The 16,448-nt window shown below is 43.8% G+C and overlaps 1 protein-coding gene across 6 annotated transcripts in view; it reads right to left on the bottom strand.

Annotated features, from left to right (window-relative positions):
- Nucleotides 1-783: 783 nt before the first annotated feature.
- tnikb (TRAF2 and NCK interacting kinase b) overlaps nt 784-16,448 on the bottom strand; it is a 92,474-nt gene continuing 76,809 nt past the window's right edge. For all 6 annotated transcript variants that reach the window (XM_034187349.1, XM_034187564.1, XM_034187418.1 and 3 more), the window contains 11 exons: nt 13,515-13,696; nt 13,327-13,441; nt 12,415-12,523; nt 12,050-12,226; nt 11,812-11,955; nt 7,925-8,059; nt 7,703-7,803; nt 6,759-6,908; nt 3,898-4,057; nt 1,443-1,582; nt 784-1,317 (listed from right to left, as the gene is read on the bottom strand). In XM_034187349.1, the coding sequence (XP_034043240.1) occupies nt 1,234-1,317; nt 1,443-1,582; nt 3,898-4,057; nt 6,759-6,908; nt 7,703-7,803; nt 7,925-8,059; nt 11,812-11,955; nt 12,050-12,226; nt 12,415-12,523; nt 13,327-13,441; nt 13,515-13,696 (1,497 nt within the window). In that variant the 3' untranslated portion in view covers nt 784-1,233. The remainder of the gene's footprint in view (nt 1,318-1,442; nt 1,583-3,897; nt 4,058-6,758; nt 6,909-7,702; nt 7,804-7,924; nt 8,060-11,811; nt 11,956-12,049; nt 12,227-12,414; nt 12,524-13,326; nt 13,442-13,514; nt 13,697-16,448) is intronic.

Raw genomic sequence — 16,448 nt, 5'->3', positions numbered from 1 at the left:
GTCTGCAACACAACCATTGATGTGTAACACTGGGTATCCGCGTATGACAATAACATGCTCTATTAGCATTTTAGCTGCTAATTTTAGCTGCTAAAATGCTAGCTCACAACGTTTTTTTTTCCAACCCGGTTGAGCAGATAAGCAGCAATCCTGAGAAGGACTGTGCAATAAGACCAGCACTCATTTTTGGACACTTCTGTTAGACGGGGCCTCGGGGTCGACCCAGAACAATCTGGAGGGTTTAGTTTTCCTTCTGATCATCACTAGGACACTCCAGAAGGTGGATGGTACTCAGGAGAGGATCATCTGTGACCTGGTCCTGGATAAAGGGGGGAAACTGAAAGGATAAAGTCTTATTTTATTTGTGGACTTTGTAGGGGGAGGGGGCGGGAGGGTGAATTAGTGGTTATCACTGTTGCCTTACAGCACGAAGGTCATGGGATCGATTTGCACCCGTGTCCTTTCTGTGTGGAGTTTGCGTGTTCTCCCCATGTGTGTGTGGGTTCCCTCCGGCTTCCTCCCACATCCAAAGACATGCGGGTTTGGTGGACTGGAACCTTTAAATTGTCCGTAGGTGTGAATGTTTTTTGTCTCTACGTGGCCCTGCGACAGACTGGCGTCCTGTCCATGGTGAACCCCGCCTCACGCCCTGTGACTGCTGGGATAGGCTCCAGCCCCCGTGACCCGTAATTGGAGTAAGTGGTTAAAGATGAGTGAGTATGTGAAGGGGTTCCGCCTTCCAATGTGATGGTCTGGATTCCATCCATAGATCTGAGAATTTCAAAGCTTTACCTCCACTAGATGTCGCTAGAACCAAAATCTGACCAGAACAGGTCAGTAATCTGTTGCTTACAGTGTGAACATGCTGTAAGAAAATCATGGTGGACGGGTGTGCTACACGCAGAACGTCTCCACAGCTTGCCAGGGAGTCGGACACGGAGGTTACTCGGCGTGACGTCGCCATCCTCTCAGGCTGGGATCAAGACTGCTTAGAAGCTCCCTCAGTCGCAAACTCCACAGGGACAGCAAAAGTCTGTCAGTCAATGATGCTGTCTTCGCTGGTCTGAAGAGAACCACAGCGCCCCCTGTGGGTTACACACTCATCATATGGTTAACAGTTTCCTCGTACAGTTGCTCGGTAATAGACCACGCTCTCCTCGCTGTTGACCCTTCACCCCCCTCTCCTGGCGATGATCGATGAAGAGGAGCGGGGGTGGGTCGAAGGTGAAGAGGTTACCAGTTCATCATGGAGCTCCTGTTGAGGGTCATGAAGAAGACTTGGCTGCTGCCTCCGGAACGCACAGAGGCAAAGAAAACCTGCAACAACGAGATCCGACAGAGTACACTGATTTAACCCTTTGGATCCAAAACTAAGAGAACCCAAGACCAAAAAGAAAAAAAGAAAAATCCAGATCCAAAGGTCTGCAAAGTCTCAAACTCACCTTGTCATTCCTTTCCGACAGAAACTTAAGTCGCTGAGCTCGTTTGTGCATGAAGACTCCATCGAGGTGTCCGGTCTCCACAGAGCGGATCTCGATGGCCTTCTCTCCCCAGCCCATGATTTGGTTGGAGTGGATATAAGCTGCAGGGATGGGACAGGAAACGGACAGAGGTAAAGGGGGCGTGGCCAGGAGACAAGTCAATACCAGTCTCACACACATGCCAATCACACACTAAGGCCACTCCTTCTCAGCCACGCCTCCAGGAGGAGATTATTGCAGCAGTTTGGAAATGATTTCAGCAATAAACGACCTCCTGAACAAGTGTAAACATTGTCCACTGAGACTGTCCATCCTTCTGTTCAGCTGTGATGAACTTGTAACCAGCCTAGCTGACACTGGCCTGAAGATGTTCAGTGTGTTGTAAGCGGACTGGTTGTTTGGAAGTTAAGTTCTAACTCTGCACAGCGGAGTCTCAACTGACAACCAAAATAACTCAGGTGACCACCATGGGGCAGTGATGGAGAGGCGTTAAGGTTACCATGCCTCCAAGTGGACTGTTTGCTGCGGTCCTCTGAGTGGGCAAGTGTGACGTCAGAAAATAACGCACAGCGCAGTTGGCAGAAGAGCTTCAATTTGGGTTCTCAAACAAGTTCACTTTCAAATGAATCAAACACTTGGCTGAGTGGCAGAAGGTCTTATTGTAATGATCACAGTGTATGAATGAATGAATGTGGCAAACCCACCCCAACACACACACACACACACACACACACACACACACACACACACACACACACACACACACACACACACACACACACACACGACCTCCCAAACAAACAAACACACACGACCCCCCAGACAAACACACACACACACACACACACACACAACCCTCCAAACACACACACGACCCCCCAGACAAACACACACACACACACACACACACACACACACACACACACACACACACACACGACCCCCCAGACAGACAAACAAACAAACAAACAAACACACACGACCCCCCAGACAGACAGACAAACAAACAAACACACACACACGACCCCCCAGACAAACAAACACACACACACACGACTCCCCAGACAGACAGACAAACACACACACACGACCTCCCAAACAAACAAACACACACGACCCCCCCAGACAAACACACACACACGACCCCCCAAACACACACACGACCCCTCAGACAAACAAACACACACACACGACCCCCCAGACAGACAAACAAACAAACACACACGACCCCCCAGACAGACAGACAAACAAACACACACACACACGACCCCCCAGACAAACAAACACACACACACACGACCCCCCAGACAAACAAACACACACACACACACGACCCCCCAGACAGACAGACAAACAAACACACACACACATGACCCCCCAGACAAACAAACAAACACACACACACACACACACACACACACGACCCCCCAGACAGACAGACAAACAAACACACACACACATGACCCCCCAGACAAACAAACAAACACACACACACACACGACCCCCCAGACAAACAAACAAACACACACACACGACCTCCCAAACAAACAAACAAACACACACGACCCCCCAGACAAACAAACACACACACACACGACTCCCCAGACAGACAAACACACACACGACCCCCCAGACAAACAAACAAACACACACGACCCCTCAGACAAACAAACAAACACACACGACCCCCCAGACAAACAAACACACACACGACCCCCCAGACAAACAAACAAACACACACGACCCCCCAGACAGACAAACACACACACGACTCCCCAGACAAACAAACAAACACACACGACCCCCCAGACAAACAAACACACACACGACTCCCCAGACAAACAAACAAACACACACGACCCCCCAGACAAACAAACACACACACGACCCCCCAGAGAGACAAACACACACGACCCCCCAGACAAACAAACACACACACACACACGACTCCCCAGACAAACAAACACACACACACACACACACACACACACACACACACACACACACACACACACACACACACACACACACACACACACACACACGACCCCCCAGACAAACAAACAACTTATTAAACAATTAACTTATTTTCAAACTGTATTAATCAAAGACAAAGCCATTCAAAGTGCTCTTCAGGTACTTTAAGAAGGTTCTGAGAAAGACTGGACCATGTCTGTTGTGGACTTTTGTCACTAAGTTCCAGAACATTACTGATGTTGGGTTAATATGACTGTCTTCTTCTGGGAGGAAGCAGTCGTGTTTTTGGAGCTTTACTGGATGAAACACGGCGGATGACGGCGTGTTTCGGGTATTTTAATGCAGAACGTTGGTGATGTAATTTACCACAGTGCAGTGAGGGTGAGACTTGTAGAGGTCAGAGGTCAGGGAGGGGCACTGAGCCAACTGGTTGACATACCGACTGACGTGGGCATCTCGCCCCACTGCAGCACTACGTCTTTGGTGATGCGCCCGTAGGTGTTGACGTAGACGCCCTCGTCCTCGTAGCACAGAAGCATCTCCATGCCGTCCGTCTTGGGCAGAACCACGATGGCGTGTGGCGTCACCTGACCCTGAATCTGCCGGGGCGACACACAGGCGGGTGCGTTAGCCACTGATGTGAGCCAGCAAGGAGGTGGAGCCACATGCCAGGAAACTTCTTCTCTGTTTCTCAAGGTCTTTGCCCCCCCCAGAGTGAAACTGCTGCAATAATAAAAGCCTCCTGCTCCTTCATCACACAGTCACCATGGAAACAGGAGCACAGCATGATGTAAGATTTCTTAAAGCGATGTGAGACGGTTGTCTTGCTTACAGGCTCCTTTCTATTTCCAAGTGTGACTGTACAGACCAGAGTGAGGATGGACAGACAGACTGTCTGACAGACCAACAGACTCACTCAGTGACAGATGCCCTGAGACTGACACACTGAACAGACTCTATGGTAAACACTGACTGACTGACACACTGACTTACTGTATGACTCACTGACCCACTGACTTACTGAATGATTCACTGACACACTGACTTACTGTATGATTCACTGACCCACTGACTTACTGTATGACTCACTGACCCACTGACTTACTGAATGATTCACTGACACACTGACTTACTGTATGATTCACTGACTTACTGTATGACTCACTGACTTACTGCATGACCCACTGACCCATTGACTTACTGTATGACTCACTGACCCACTGACTTACTATATGATTCACTGACTTACTGTATGACTCACTGACCCACTGATTTACCGAATGACTCACTGACCCACTGATTTACCGAATGACTCACTGACACACTGACTTACTGTATGATTCACTGACCCACTGACTTACTGTATGATTCACTGACTTACTGCATGACTCACTGACCCACTGACTTACTGTATGATTCACTGACTTACTGTATGACTCATTGACCCATTGACTTACTGAATGACTCACTGACCCACTGATTTACTGAATGACTCACTGACACACTGACTTACTGTATGACTCACCCACACTGACTTACTGAATGACTCACCCACACTGACTTACTGAATGACTCACTGACATACTGACTTACTGTATGACTCACTGACTTACTGTATGACACACTTACTGTATGACTCAATGACCCACTGACTTACTGAATGACTCACTGACTCACTGACTTACTGTATGACTCACTCACACTGACTTACTGTATGACTCACTGACCCACTGACTTACTGTCAGTGGCGGCGCAAGGGGGGGGGGCTTGGGAGGGCTTAAGCCCACCCAATAATGAGCCAAGCTCCTCCTTAGCCCCTCCAATAATTCTGCCAATAATGTGAATAGCGACTGACATATTTTGACATAGTTTTGCACTGAGAATGTCTCAATATTGCGTAACTGAGCAAAGTGATGAATGTGTGTGTGCAGTGATCCACCAATGCTGAATCACCCTTCGCAAACAGAATTTTCAGTTTTGCAAATAAACGTTTATTTGTAAAAACCCACACACAAGTTACAAATCAGAAATTTGTGTTTGTGGATCACAAAGCACGTGTACAAATCAAAGGATATTTGTAAATCACCCTCTGTGCATTTGCAAGTATTAATGAGACAAATTTAACTCCATACTCCATAGAGGAGCACTGGTGACTAAAACATACCTTGGTATTTATAAAGCAATTTACTATATATATTGTACATTTTGATGACATTTTGTGGAGCCCCTCCAACTTTTACCCCAGCTCCCCCTCAACACCCCAACAAAAATTTCCTGGTGCCGCCACTGACTTACTGAACGACTCACTGACACACTGTATGATTCACTGACTTACTGAATGACTCACTGACACTGTATGATTCACTGACTTACTGAACGACTCACTGACACACTGTATGATTCACTGACTTACTGAATGACTCACTGACACTGTATGATTCACTGACTTACTGAACGACTCACTGACACACTGTATGATTCACTGACTTACTGAATGACTCACTGACACTGTATGATTCACTGACTTACTGAATGACTCACTGACTCACTGTATGATTCACTGACTTACTGAATGACTCACTGACACTGTATGATTCACTGACTTACTGAATGACTCACTGACTCACTGACACACTGTATGATTCACTGACTTACTGAATGACTCACTGACACACTAACTTACTGAATGACTCACTGACTCACTGTATGATTCACTGACTTACTGAATGACTCACTGACACACTAACTTACTGTATGACTCACTGACCCACTGACGTACTATATGATTCACTGACACACTGACTGAACAACAGACTCTATGGTAAACACTGACTGACTTACACACTGTATGATTCACTGACACACTGACTTACTGATTGACTCACTGACCCACTGACTTACTGTATGATTCCATGACCCACTGTCTTACTGTATGATTCCATGACCCACTGTCAGTGTCACAAGCACAGGTTCAATGACACACTGAGGCACAAGCTCAATGATAGAATGACTCACTTACAGATTGAATGAATCACAGACCGACACAGGCTCAATGACAGACTAACTCACAAGCAGAGGCTCAATGACAGAATGACTCACTTACAGGTTGAATGACTGACTCACAGACTGACTCAGACACAGGCTCAATGACAGAATGACTCACTTACAGGCTGACTGACTTACTGCTTTGTTGGCTAATTCAATCATTCATTCACTTCCAGGGCTTCATTTGCTCATGTCTTTGTCCAGCTTAGCTCAGTCATGCTAACTTTAAGCTGTTGCTCTAACACGTGCACTCACGTGAGAGGGGATGTAGATGTCGTACGGGTTTCCAGAATCAACATCAATGACGTGGAAGCCCACACTGGAACCGTAGATGACCTTTAACCTCTGCCCCTCTTCCACAGTCAGGTCGACCAGCAGGGGGCGGTGCTGAAGCTCAGTAAATGACTGACAAAGACACAGAGATGTGAAGCATCAAAGAAAACCTACTTTAAAAGCATCAACAACAAAAATTCCCCCAAAAGATCAACAATCAATATTTATGAGCAGAAAAAAAGAACAACACTCATCTGAGCATATACGCGCGTCACCAACCGTTTTCTCTGTGTTATCTCGATTAACAGTCTGTGTTCCACATCAAACCGGCCAAGCATAACTAAAGGGGTTGCTTTGTAGGTTTTTGAATCATCAAGTTAAAAAAGCCAGAAAAAACCCTCCTTTGCAAAGGTAAAAACAGGAAGTTAGAATTACAGAAAAATCAGAGTTCTGCCAGATTTTCTAATTCATACTCAGCTTTCAGCTTCTGAAGATTTGTGACGATGACAACAACAATAATAATAATAATAAGACATAATCTGTTGTTGATTTGGTTTTCTAGGTTTGGTTTTGATGGGGGGGGGGGGGGGGGGGGGGGGTAATGGGGTCCAACATCTGCAAATGTTGGCATCTTTAAAGGACCCATGAATGTCAAAGGTCATACATATTTTTGTGCAGTCCAAAACCAGGTCTCAGAGGTCAGAAGACATATCATGGCCTAGTTTTATGAAGATAAAACACTTTCAGAAAGCTGACCTTTACCCCAATGTTGGCCTTATGATGCTGACCTTTACCCTGACCTTTACCCCAAAACTGACCTCTACCCTGATGCTGACCTTTACGACACTGACCTTTGCCCTGACGCTGACCTCTCCCTTGACGCTGACCTTTACCCTGACACTGACTTTTAACCTGACATGTCATACCTTGAAAGCCATGAACTTGTGGTACGGTTTCGGAGCCCAAGCGTAAATCTCCACAGAGTTCTTCAAAGCGATCACCAAGAATTTAATCCTCTCGTACTTCACTGGTGGAACAAACCAAACAATAATCTGATGATTACTTCTGCTTTGTTAACAGGTCAAATAACAAAGTAAAGGATCAATGATTAAAGATGAGAACTGTGACCAGAGAGGGCGCCGTCGTACCGACTTTGTAGTGCACGCAGCCCTCCAGCTCGCCGACGGTGATCCAGCCCTGCTTCTTCTCCACTTCAGGGTCATTATGTAAGATCCTGTTTCGCAGCCATGACAGGTAATAAACACGCAGCTTGTTTTTCTTTCCTGGTTTAGAAAAAAGAACAAATAAAAATTCATAACTCAACATTTATTTCTCAAAACTCTTTCTATCCCATTTCAGGTCTCTGCTGTTTGTTTTCATTTCTCATCCAGCACCGATCAGCTGACCAGATCCAACTTATGAACTTGTTTACAGGGAAGGTAAACAAATACAACAAATAAGTATTTTGTGTACAATTTGGTGAAATGGGCGGGGCTAGAAGCTTCACAATCACGCTCTGTGAAATTACTTTATAAAATTGTTAATTTATCAACAGGTTAATGATAATCAACAAACACATTTTAGCAGTTCATAAATAAGATCAAAATATTAAATGTTTTTGATAGTTAAATGCTAACTAACTAAGCTAACATTCTCAGGAAGCCGTTGCATTTACTTAGCTAGGCTGCAAAGTTTACTTACTAGGTCGCCTGACTGGGAAATGGGGAACAAGATAACGATTAAAAAATATGTATGTTTCCTCTCTCATTTTATCTTACAAATGACATCTACATGAAATCTACATTTATTTTAGTGCTAGTTACATGCTAACTAACTCAGCTAGCTTTCTTGGCAAGCCGCTGCATTTACAAGGCTAGGTAGAGTTTACTAGGTACCTTAATGGCTAAATCGGTAACAAAATAATGGTTAAAAAATATGCATCTAGTCTTATCTTAGAAATGACTGAAATCTTTTTTTTTTTTTTTTTTTTTACAACAGATTACACTTAATGTAACAGAATTTGAAAAATTTGACTGTTTGCTAGCAAAGCAGCTGCTAAGAATTTGGACATTAATTAATTCAGTTCATAGATTAGCGGGAATTTTTGATTAGACATCGTAGAAAATTCGTCAGCATGTAATGACACAAACACTGTGGTCCACACATCACGTCAGATTATATAAAATGTTAAACAGGCCTGAATATAAAAGTACAGCTGAAACAACTGGTCAGGTAATCAATAACTTGATGGATAGAAGTAATTAATCATAAAAAGACTTTTATTAATCCTGGGAAATTGTTTTTCCAGAGTGAATGAATGAATTTATTTGCCACACAGTTCAACAATAACAAAAGAAAACCTCATAACAAAACAACTGTACAGTGATCCCTTGTGGCTGAAAGGGTGAGTGCAGAAGCAAATCTTGTAAATACCCACCTCTTATACTATAAAAATAAGAAATATATACACACATAAACACATTTTCATAAATACATATCTACACACACACACACACACACACATACACATACGTAGATATATACATGCATACAAACCTACATGTACACAGATACACACACCCATGATGACAAAAAAGTGCAGAATTAGTCAATCAATCAATCAATTCAATCAATCAATTTTTTTATATAGCGCCAAATCACAACAAACAGTTGCCCCAAGGCGCTTTATATTGTAAGGCAACAACAAGGCAATGAACACACATTTACAAAATACAACCAGACAAACAAGGCGCACAACACACAATCCCAAAAGCAATAACAAAATCAATAAGCCTAAGTCTTCAAACTAGAGCAAGCAATTTTATTATTCTTGTAATGTCTTTTAAAGCCTACCAAAGTTCCAAGTACTTTAATATTGTCTGGACAGTTATTACAGATGTTAATACATTTAACAGAAACACAATGACTTTTTGCAGTAGTTCAGAGCCTTAATTTCTCAAAAAAAAAAAAAAAAAAATCCTCTGAAATTATAACTGGAGTTCCTCAGTTTAAACAGATCCTGGACATGTTGTCGCAGCAGTTTATTTTTAACTTTATACATAATTTGTAATGTGATGTACTCAACCAAGAGTGCCAAAACAGTAAACATTGCTTTTTTTTTTTTTTTTTAACAGCAACAATAATGAGTACAACATGTTTATGCAAAATGACTGAAAGACACTTGCACAAGATGTTGCTCTGAGTAACTGAAAACTCTGAACCTTATGTATTCAACCTGTAGAAGTAGGAGGAGTTATACAGTCTGATTGCCACAGGAAGGACCTCCTGTGGCGTTCTGTGGTGCACCTCGGTGGCTTCAGTCTTTGGCTGAAGGTGCTCTGACAGGACATCAGTGTGGCATGCAGGGGGTGGGAGGTGTTGTCCCGGATGCTGTGCAGTTTCCTCAACATCCTCCTCTCGGACACCTCCACCACAGACTCCAGCTCCACCCCCAGGACAGAATTATCAATCCTTGGATAATTATCCTTTAAGCCCCTTTCACATCAGGCCTGTGTGGAGTTGCATTGTGCTGCGTATCTATTACACAGGAATGGCTGCACATGTTATGCGTAGGTGGAAAGCTTTGGCCTGCCTCTTCTTCTTCTGTGGTTTTGAAGCTTCACTGCCAGCAAAGTCCAGCAAACTTCAGCGGGATGAATACAATCCAGCAGCGCAGGTATGTACTGATAAAAACCTAAAAGGATTTTTCGCCAGGGTAGTATAGGGTAGCGTACAATTGCGGAGGCATGGTGTACAGACGCGCAGTGTTATGTAGACTTCCATACAGTAGCGAAGTGTTATGTAGACTTCCATACAGTAGCGAAGTGTTATGTAGACTTCCATACAGTAGCGGAGTGTTATGTAGACTTCCATACAGTAGCGGAGTGTTATGTAGACTTCCATACAGTAGCGAAGTGTTATGTAGACTTCCATACAGTAGCGGAGTGTTATGTAGACTTCCATACAGTAGCGGAGTGTTATGTAGACTTCCATACAGTAGCGAAGTGTTATGTAGACTTCCATACAGTAGCGGAGTGTTATGTAGACTTCCATACAGTAGCGAAGTGTTATGTAGACTTCCATACAGTAGCAGAGTGTTACGTAGACTTGTGTAGAGCACTGGACACGGTGCTCTATGCCGAATGTCCATGAAAAAATGAAACATGTTTAATTTTTTGTGTCCATTTCGCCTTTGCGTCCCTCGGTGTATTGCCATGTAGGGCTACATAAGCTCGGCGTAGTCGGTACGCTGCATTATGCAACTCTATGCAGGTCCGGTGTGAAAGGGGCTTTAGCAAGAAAAAAGTTTTTGACTGGTTCCAACTTACCAAAGATGAGCTGATTTGTTTTACAGGGTTTAAACTGTTTTCTTATGTAAAACATCTTAAAGTACAACTGAATCTGGTTTAAGACAGATCATGGCTTATTTTATATAAGTTCAAAATATTAATACAAGCTAACGTATCAGGCAGAAAGTCCATTAAAGAAGTTACATCTTTAAGATTCAGAACCTTAAGAGGAGCATTTTGCAGTTTTGGCGCAACTTTCAAATTTCACTCTTTTTGAGGGAAATATGGTTGGAATTTTAAAATTCGGACTCCCTTTGTTTGTGGCCCTACGGGTCTATTTTTTGTGGTAGAAAATTGTGACTGATCCAATAAGAAACTGAGGAAGAGTTGCATTTTAAATAAAACGATGCAGGACGACATCCGTCTTGAAATACGTTTCTCTCAGTGGCACAGATGGAGAGTCAGTAATACCATAAACTCTGCTGATAACTAGTTTTAGTTTGACAATATTGGCGTTATTATGATTTTAAACGGGTTTGCGTGAATGATCCAGTGTCCAGCTGTTTTAGATAGCTACTAACATGCAGCGATCCACCCAGCTAATGATTTAATGTGACGTTATATATTAATGAAGACCGATTCTCTCTACACTGAAAACACACCAGCGGGTGTTCGACTTTGCCACCTCACTAGCTTTGTTTTCTTGCCCCGCCCACCTGCCGCAGGGTGTGGAGGCACGTGCTGACCTGAGATGGTGACGAGGACGTTGAGTCCCTCCAGGACATCCATCTGTTGGAAGCGCCTTCGGTTGATCAGGTTATAAACCTTTCCTTGTCCGCTTCGATCCAGCAGCATCAGCCCGTTCTCCGTCCCCACCAGCAGGTTCACGCCTGCACAAAAAAACAAAAGCTGTACTTTATTTTTTGTTCTTTTTGGCCGTGTGACTGCAGCAGATCATGTTTCCGTGTTGGAGCGGCGCCTCACCCCACAGCGCGGCACACAGGATCTCTGAGTTGAAGCGTTTCTTGTACTTGCGGATCTCGGGCGTGTCGCTGTGAGGTCTGATGTTGGTTGGGTTGACGTTGACCACGGAGATCTTCCTGGCTTCGTTGAGCCGCGCCTGTTCCTGCTCCTGCTTCAGCAGCTCGTCAGCCAACAGCGCTATGGCAATGATGACGTCAACAAAAATAACAAGAGTCAACTTCTCATTAAATCGCAGACACAACAAAAAGCACAAAATTTAACTCTCACACCAAATATTAATCAGTGCGACCACAGCTGATGTCATTACTGGACAGAATAGTTGGAGCTTAAATGGGTGGAGCCTAATGTTTCGGCGGGATACGTACCCGCAGCAGAGTTTTTCTCATCATCTTCAGTTGGTGAGGTTCCATAAACTCTGGGATCAACAAACGGCGTGAAGGAAGCCTTGGAGCCCCCGCCACCTCCCATCCCGTACTGTCAATCACAGAGACACAGGTCACATGGCTGACATTGTCTGATGGCTTTATGGACAACACCATTTAGCCACAAGAGGGAGACTATGAGTAACCCAGGTGACTGCCAAAGTAAAGGAAACGGCAAATTTATTAAAATGACACACCTTTAAAGCAGTCATTGTGATGGAGGAAAACTATGTGGAGAAACTCACTGTAGTGATATAAAAATCCAACATCCCGGAACCCGGAACCCTGTTCATATTGACCCTCCTGAACAGGTATGTAGCTGATACACAACAACACAACGGTTTATAAGACATGCTTGTTCATAAAACGTGGTTCTTGAGCTAGTTGTCTTTCATTTCTCTGGGATCGAGTTGTCATCGAGTAGACCATCCTGTTAAGTTCCCGCCCTGACTCCTGGGACAAGACTACGGGAAGAGGCGGGGTTAAGGGGTGATGGGGTCTGCATGGGGTCAGGTGTGGGTTTTAGGGCCACTGTACTTTTGGGGGGGTCCTAAACCTACTTGTGCCTCAGAGGCGTCGCCAGGCGAGACGAGAGGGGAGGTGCTTTGCTGCACCAAATCAGGGAGACTAGCGTTGCCAGGAAACACATGAGCGCGGCTGGGGAAACCGTTGCTAGCAGCCAAACTCCGTGTCCGGTTCCTGTGCTTGTGGAAAAAGAGAAAGAGGAGTGTCTACTCTGCAGGTGGAGCCAGGCTGTGATTGGCAGCCGGAGGCCTGATGCAGGGCGGGGCCTGCTGAATGGGTGTGTTTTAGGAGGAGGGTCAGGTACAGAGTCAGAACTGACAGGAAGCTCACCTCACGCATCACCAGGGTGCCGTCCTGTGAGCTGTTTGCATAGGAGTCGCCGTGGGCGTCGTTGTGTTCTCCCATCATACCGAAGGACTCGTTGGCACTTTGACTCGCCGCCGGCCTGAAACAGTTTTTAAAGGTCATTTAAATTCATAACCTCCTGATTCCTCTCACATCTTAAGAACAATACCCACATGATGCGAGGGATGTCGCTGACTGCCACTGTGCCGTCATTAGCTCCGCCTTCTCCCTCTTCATCCTCACTGCTGTGCGAGTCCTCGCTGGATGACGAGTAGTCTGTCACTTTGACGGGCGGCCGGTTGGTTTCCTCCCCCTGCCGCAGCTCCCTCAGCTCCTTGGCCAGAGCCGTCAGATCCTGGTGGACAGAAAAATATTTCACCAGGTCACAAACTAGTAACTAGTTGCTTATCACATTCACTAGCTAATACTCTAGCAAACATGATAAGCAACTAATTTCAACTGAACTGTATTTTTAACATTCAAACCACAAATTGCTCACATTTTCTAAATGCGCTTTGATTTTCTAAACCTATCCTACCAAGCAGTAAATAAAGTTTTTAAATGCAGAAATATTACAGCTAGTAGCTAATCTGCTAGTGAATGTGAAAAGCAACTAATTTCAACTGAAATGTACTTTTAACATTCAAATCACAAATTGCTCACATTTTCTAAATGCGCTTTGATTTTCCAAACATATCCTACCAAGCAGCAAATAAAGTTTTTAAATGCAGAAATATTACAGCTAGTAGCTAATCTGCTAGCGAATGTGATAAGCAACTAATTTCAACTGAACTGTACTTTTAACATTCGAACCACAAATTGCTCACATTTTCTAAATGAGCTTTGATTTTCTAAACATATCATACCAAGCAGCAAATAAAGTTTTTAAATGCAGAAATATTACAGCTAGTAGCTAATCTGCTAGCGAATGTGATAAGCAACTAATTTCAACTGAACTGTACTTTTAACATTCGAACCACAAATTGCTCACATTTTCTAAATGAGCTTTGATTTTCTAAACATATCCTACCAAGCAGCAAATAAAGTTTTTAAATGCAGAAATATTACAGCTAGTAGCTAATCTGCTAGCGAATGTGATAAGTAACTAATTTCAACTGAACTGTACTTTTAACATACAAATCACAAACTCTCCACATTTTCTAAACATACTTTGATTTTCTAAACACACCTTAACAAGCAGTAAATAAAAGTTTTTTTTAAAACAGGAATGTAAAATGTAGTTTGTTTCAGTTACCAAACCAACCTAATTTTAATAACTTTACTCTTGAAATCACATTCAAACCACAAATTGTTCAGGTTACAAATATAACTTGACATGTCTAAAAGCAGCAAATATGTTTTTAAACATTGGTACATGAAATATCTTACTTTTCAGTTAGCTACTAGCCAAAACTAGCAATGTAATACATATATATATATATATATATATATATATATATATATATATATATATATATATATTACATTACCTAAGAAATGCAGTATTTCAGTTAGCCGGTAGCTTATTCTCGAGGTCGGCGCTACGTCACTCCGGCAATGTGGCCGATCCGAATCTGTGCTTCCGTGACTGGCCGCTCAGTGAAAATACGCTCAGTCTGTATGCTGTTCTATTGAAATCAGACGTTTTTTTATTGTCTCTAACTTGCTTCTATCAGCCAGCCGATAGCTCTCGTTGTCTTGAACAATGAAATTTATACACCAAGCTGACCTGAAATGAACCGTTGTACATTAAACTGACTTTACTGACGAGTCTGACCCCTTTGAAAAGTGACCAAATTGCATGTATTTGTATTGACCTCGGCGATGTTTTCAAAACCGGCCCCTCGAGGTTAAATGCCTGGATGACCAACCTCAAGAATAAACAAGACAATGTGATTAATATATTAAAGTATTTTAATTATATGAAATATTTGCAATCCATCTCAAGCCACAAATTCATGCCAATTTTTAAGACTACAAACATACCTTTACATATATTTAAAGCCAGCAAATACTAAAAAACATATGATCATTATGCAATAATCTCAGCTAGTTGCTAACACGCCAGCTAATGTGCTAATAATTGAAACCAAATTTTTTAAAATCATGGTCAAATCGCACACAATTTAACATTTTAATATTTCATGTCCACACCTCATTTCATAAGCAGAAAAAAACTGATGAGAAAAGAATAAAAAGTGTTTTTAACTTTATGTGTGACAGTTCAAGCGGTTAGTAACATTCAGTGAAGGAGTCTGTCAGCTAGGAGAGGGCAGCGAGCAGCGGGACTCGAACACACACCATCATGCCTCAGTGCACGGGGAGGGGGGTCAAAGGTTAAAGTCCAGGGGGTCTCTGACTCTCTGAGATATCCCACAATCCAACAGGCTGGCTGTGCACGTGAGAGACACAGACGTGACATGGGAGGAGGAGGTGGGAGGCGACCTCATCTCCTCCTCCTACTGGGGAGAAGGAAGGAAGACGTGGGACAAGCGTGTAACGTGTCAGACCGAGTCGGCGCCTGCACGTTTGTCAGACGACAGTTTGAGTGAAAAAAACACATTTAAAAACGACAGAATATGACTTTTATAAATTTAGACATGAACGATGTCATTTTGTCAATTCAACATTTCTTTTATTCCGCTGCCACATCTGAGACTGAACACCTGGCGCCGTGTGTAAGAACGGCGTTCTCCCCTCCAGCCGAGACTGCTCCGGACCGACATGAAGACTCGTCAGAATCTGTCGCCCGTCTGTGCGCGGGTTCAGAGCGGTCCGCCTCGCTGATGACAAATCCTTTTTTTTTGGTGACCCCCTAAAGGAAAATACTGCAGTAACACGTAACGCTGTGTGACACACGAGCAGTGTGTCGACCTTCATACTGTGGCAGAGTGAAAAGAGCAAAGGTCAGGGAGCAACGGTCAAAGGTACAAACCCCGTAAACATTCTGAACTCTGAAAACGAGAGCGAGTACGTCTGACAAACTGACAGCGCCTGAAGCCTCGCCTCCATCAGACACCTTAAACCCCGCCTCCATCAGACAGTCAGAGTGCACGCAAGCATGAGTTCAGGAAAGGTCACTGACCTCATCCACGGCTTTCCTATAG

This window comes from Thalassophryne amazonica, chromosome 1 (assembly GCF_902500255.1).
Source record: "Thalassophryne amazonica chromosome 1, fThaAma1.1, whole genome shotgun sequence".
Taxonomy (NCBI): Eukaryota; Metazoa; Chordata; class Actinopteri; order Batrachoidiformes; family Batrachoididae; genus Thalassophryne; species Thalassophryne amazonica.
The sequence above is the reverse complement of the archived record's forward strand: the minus strand, read 5'-3'. Positions and strand labels throughout refer to the sequence as shown.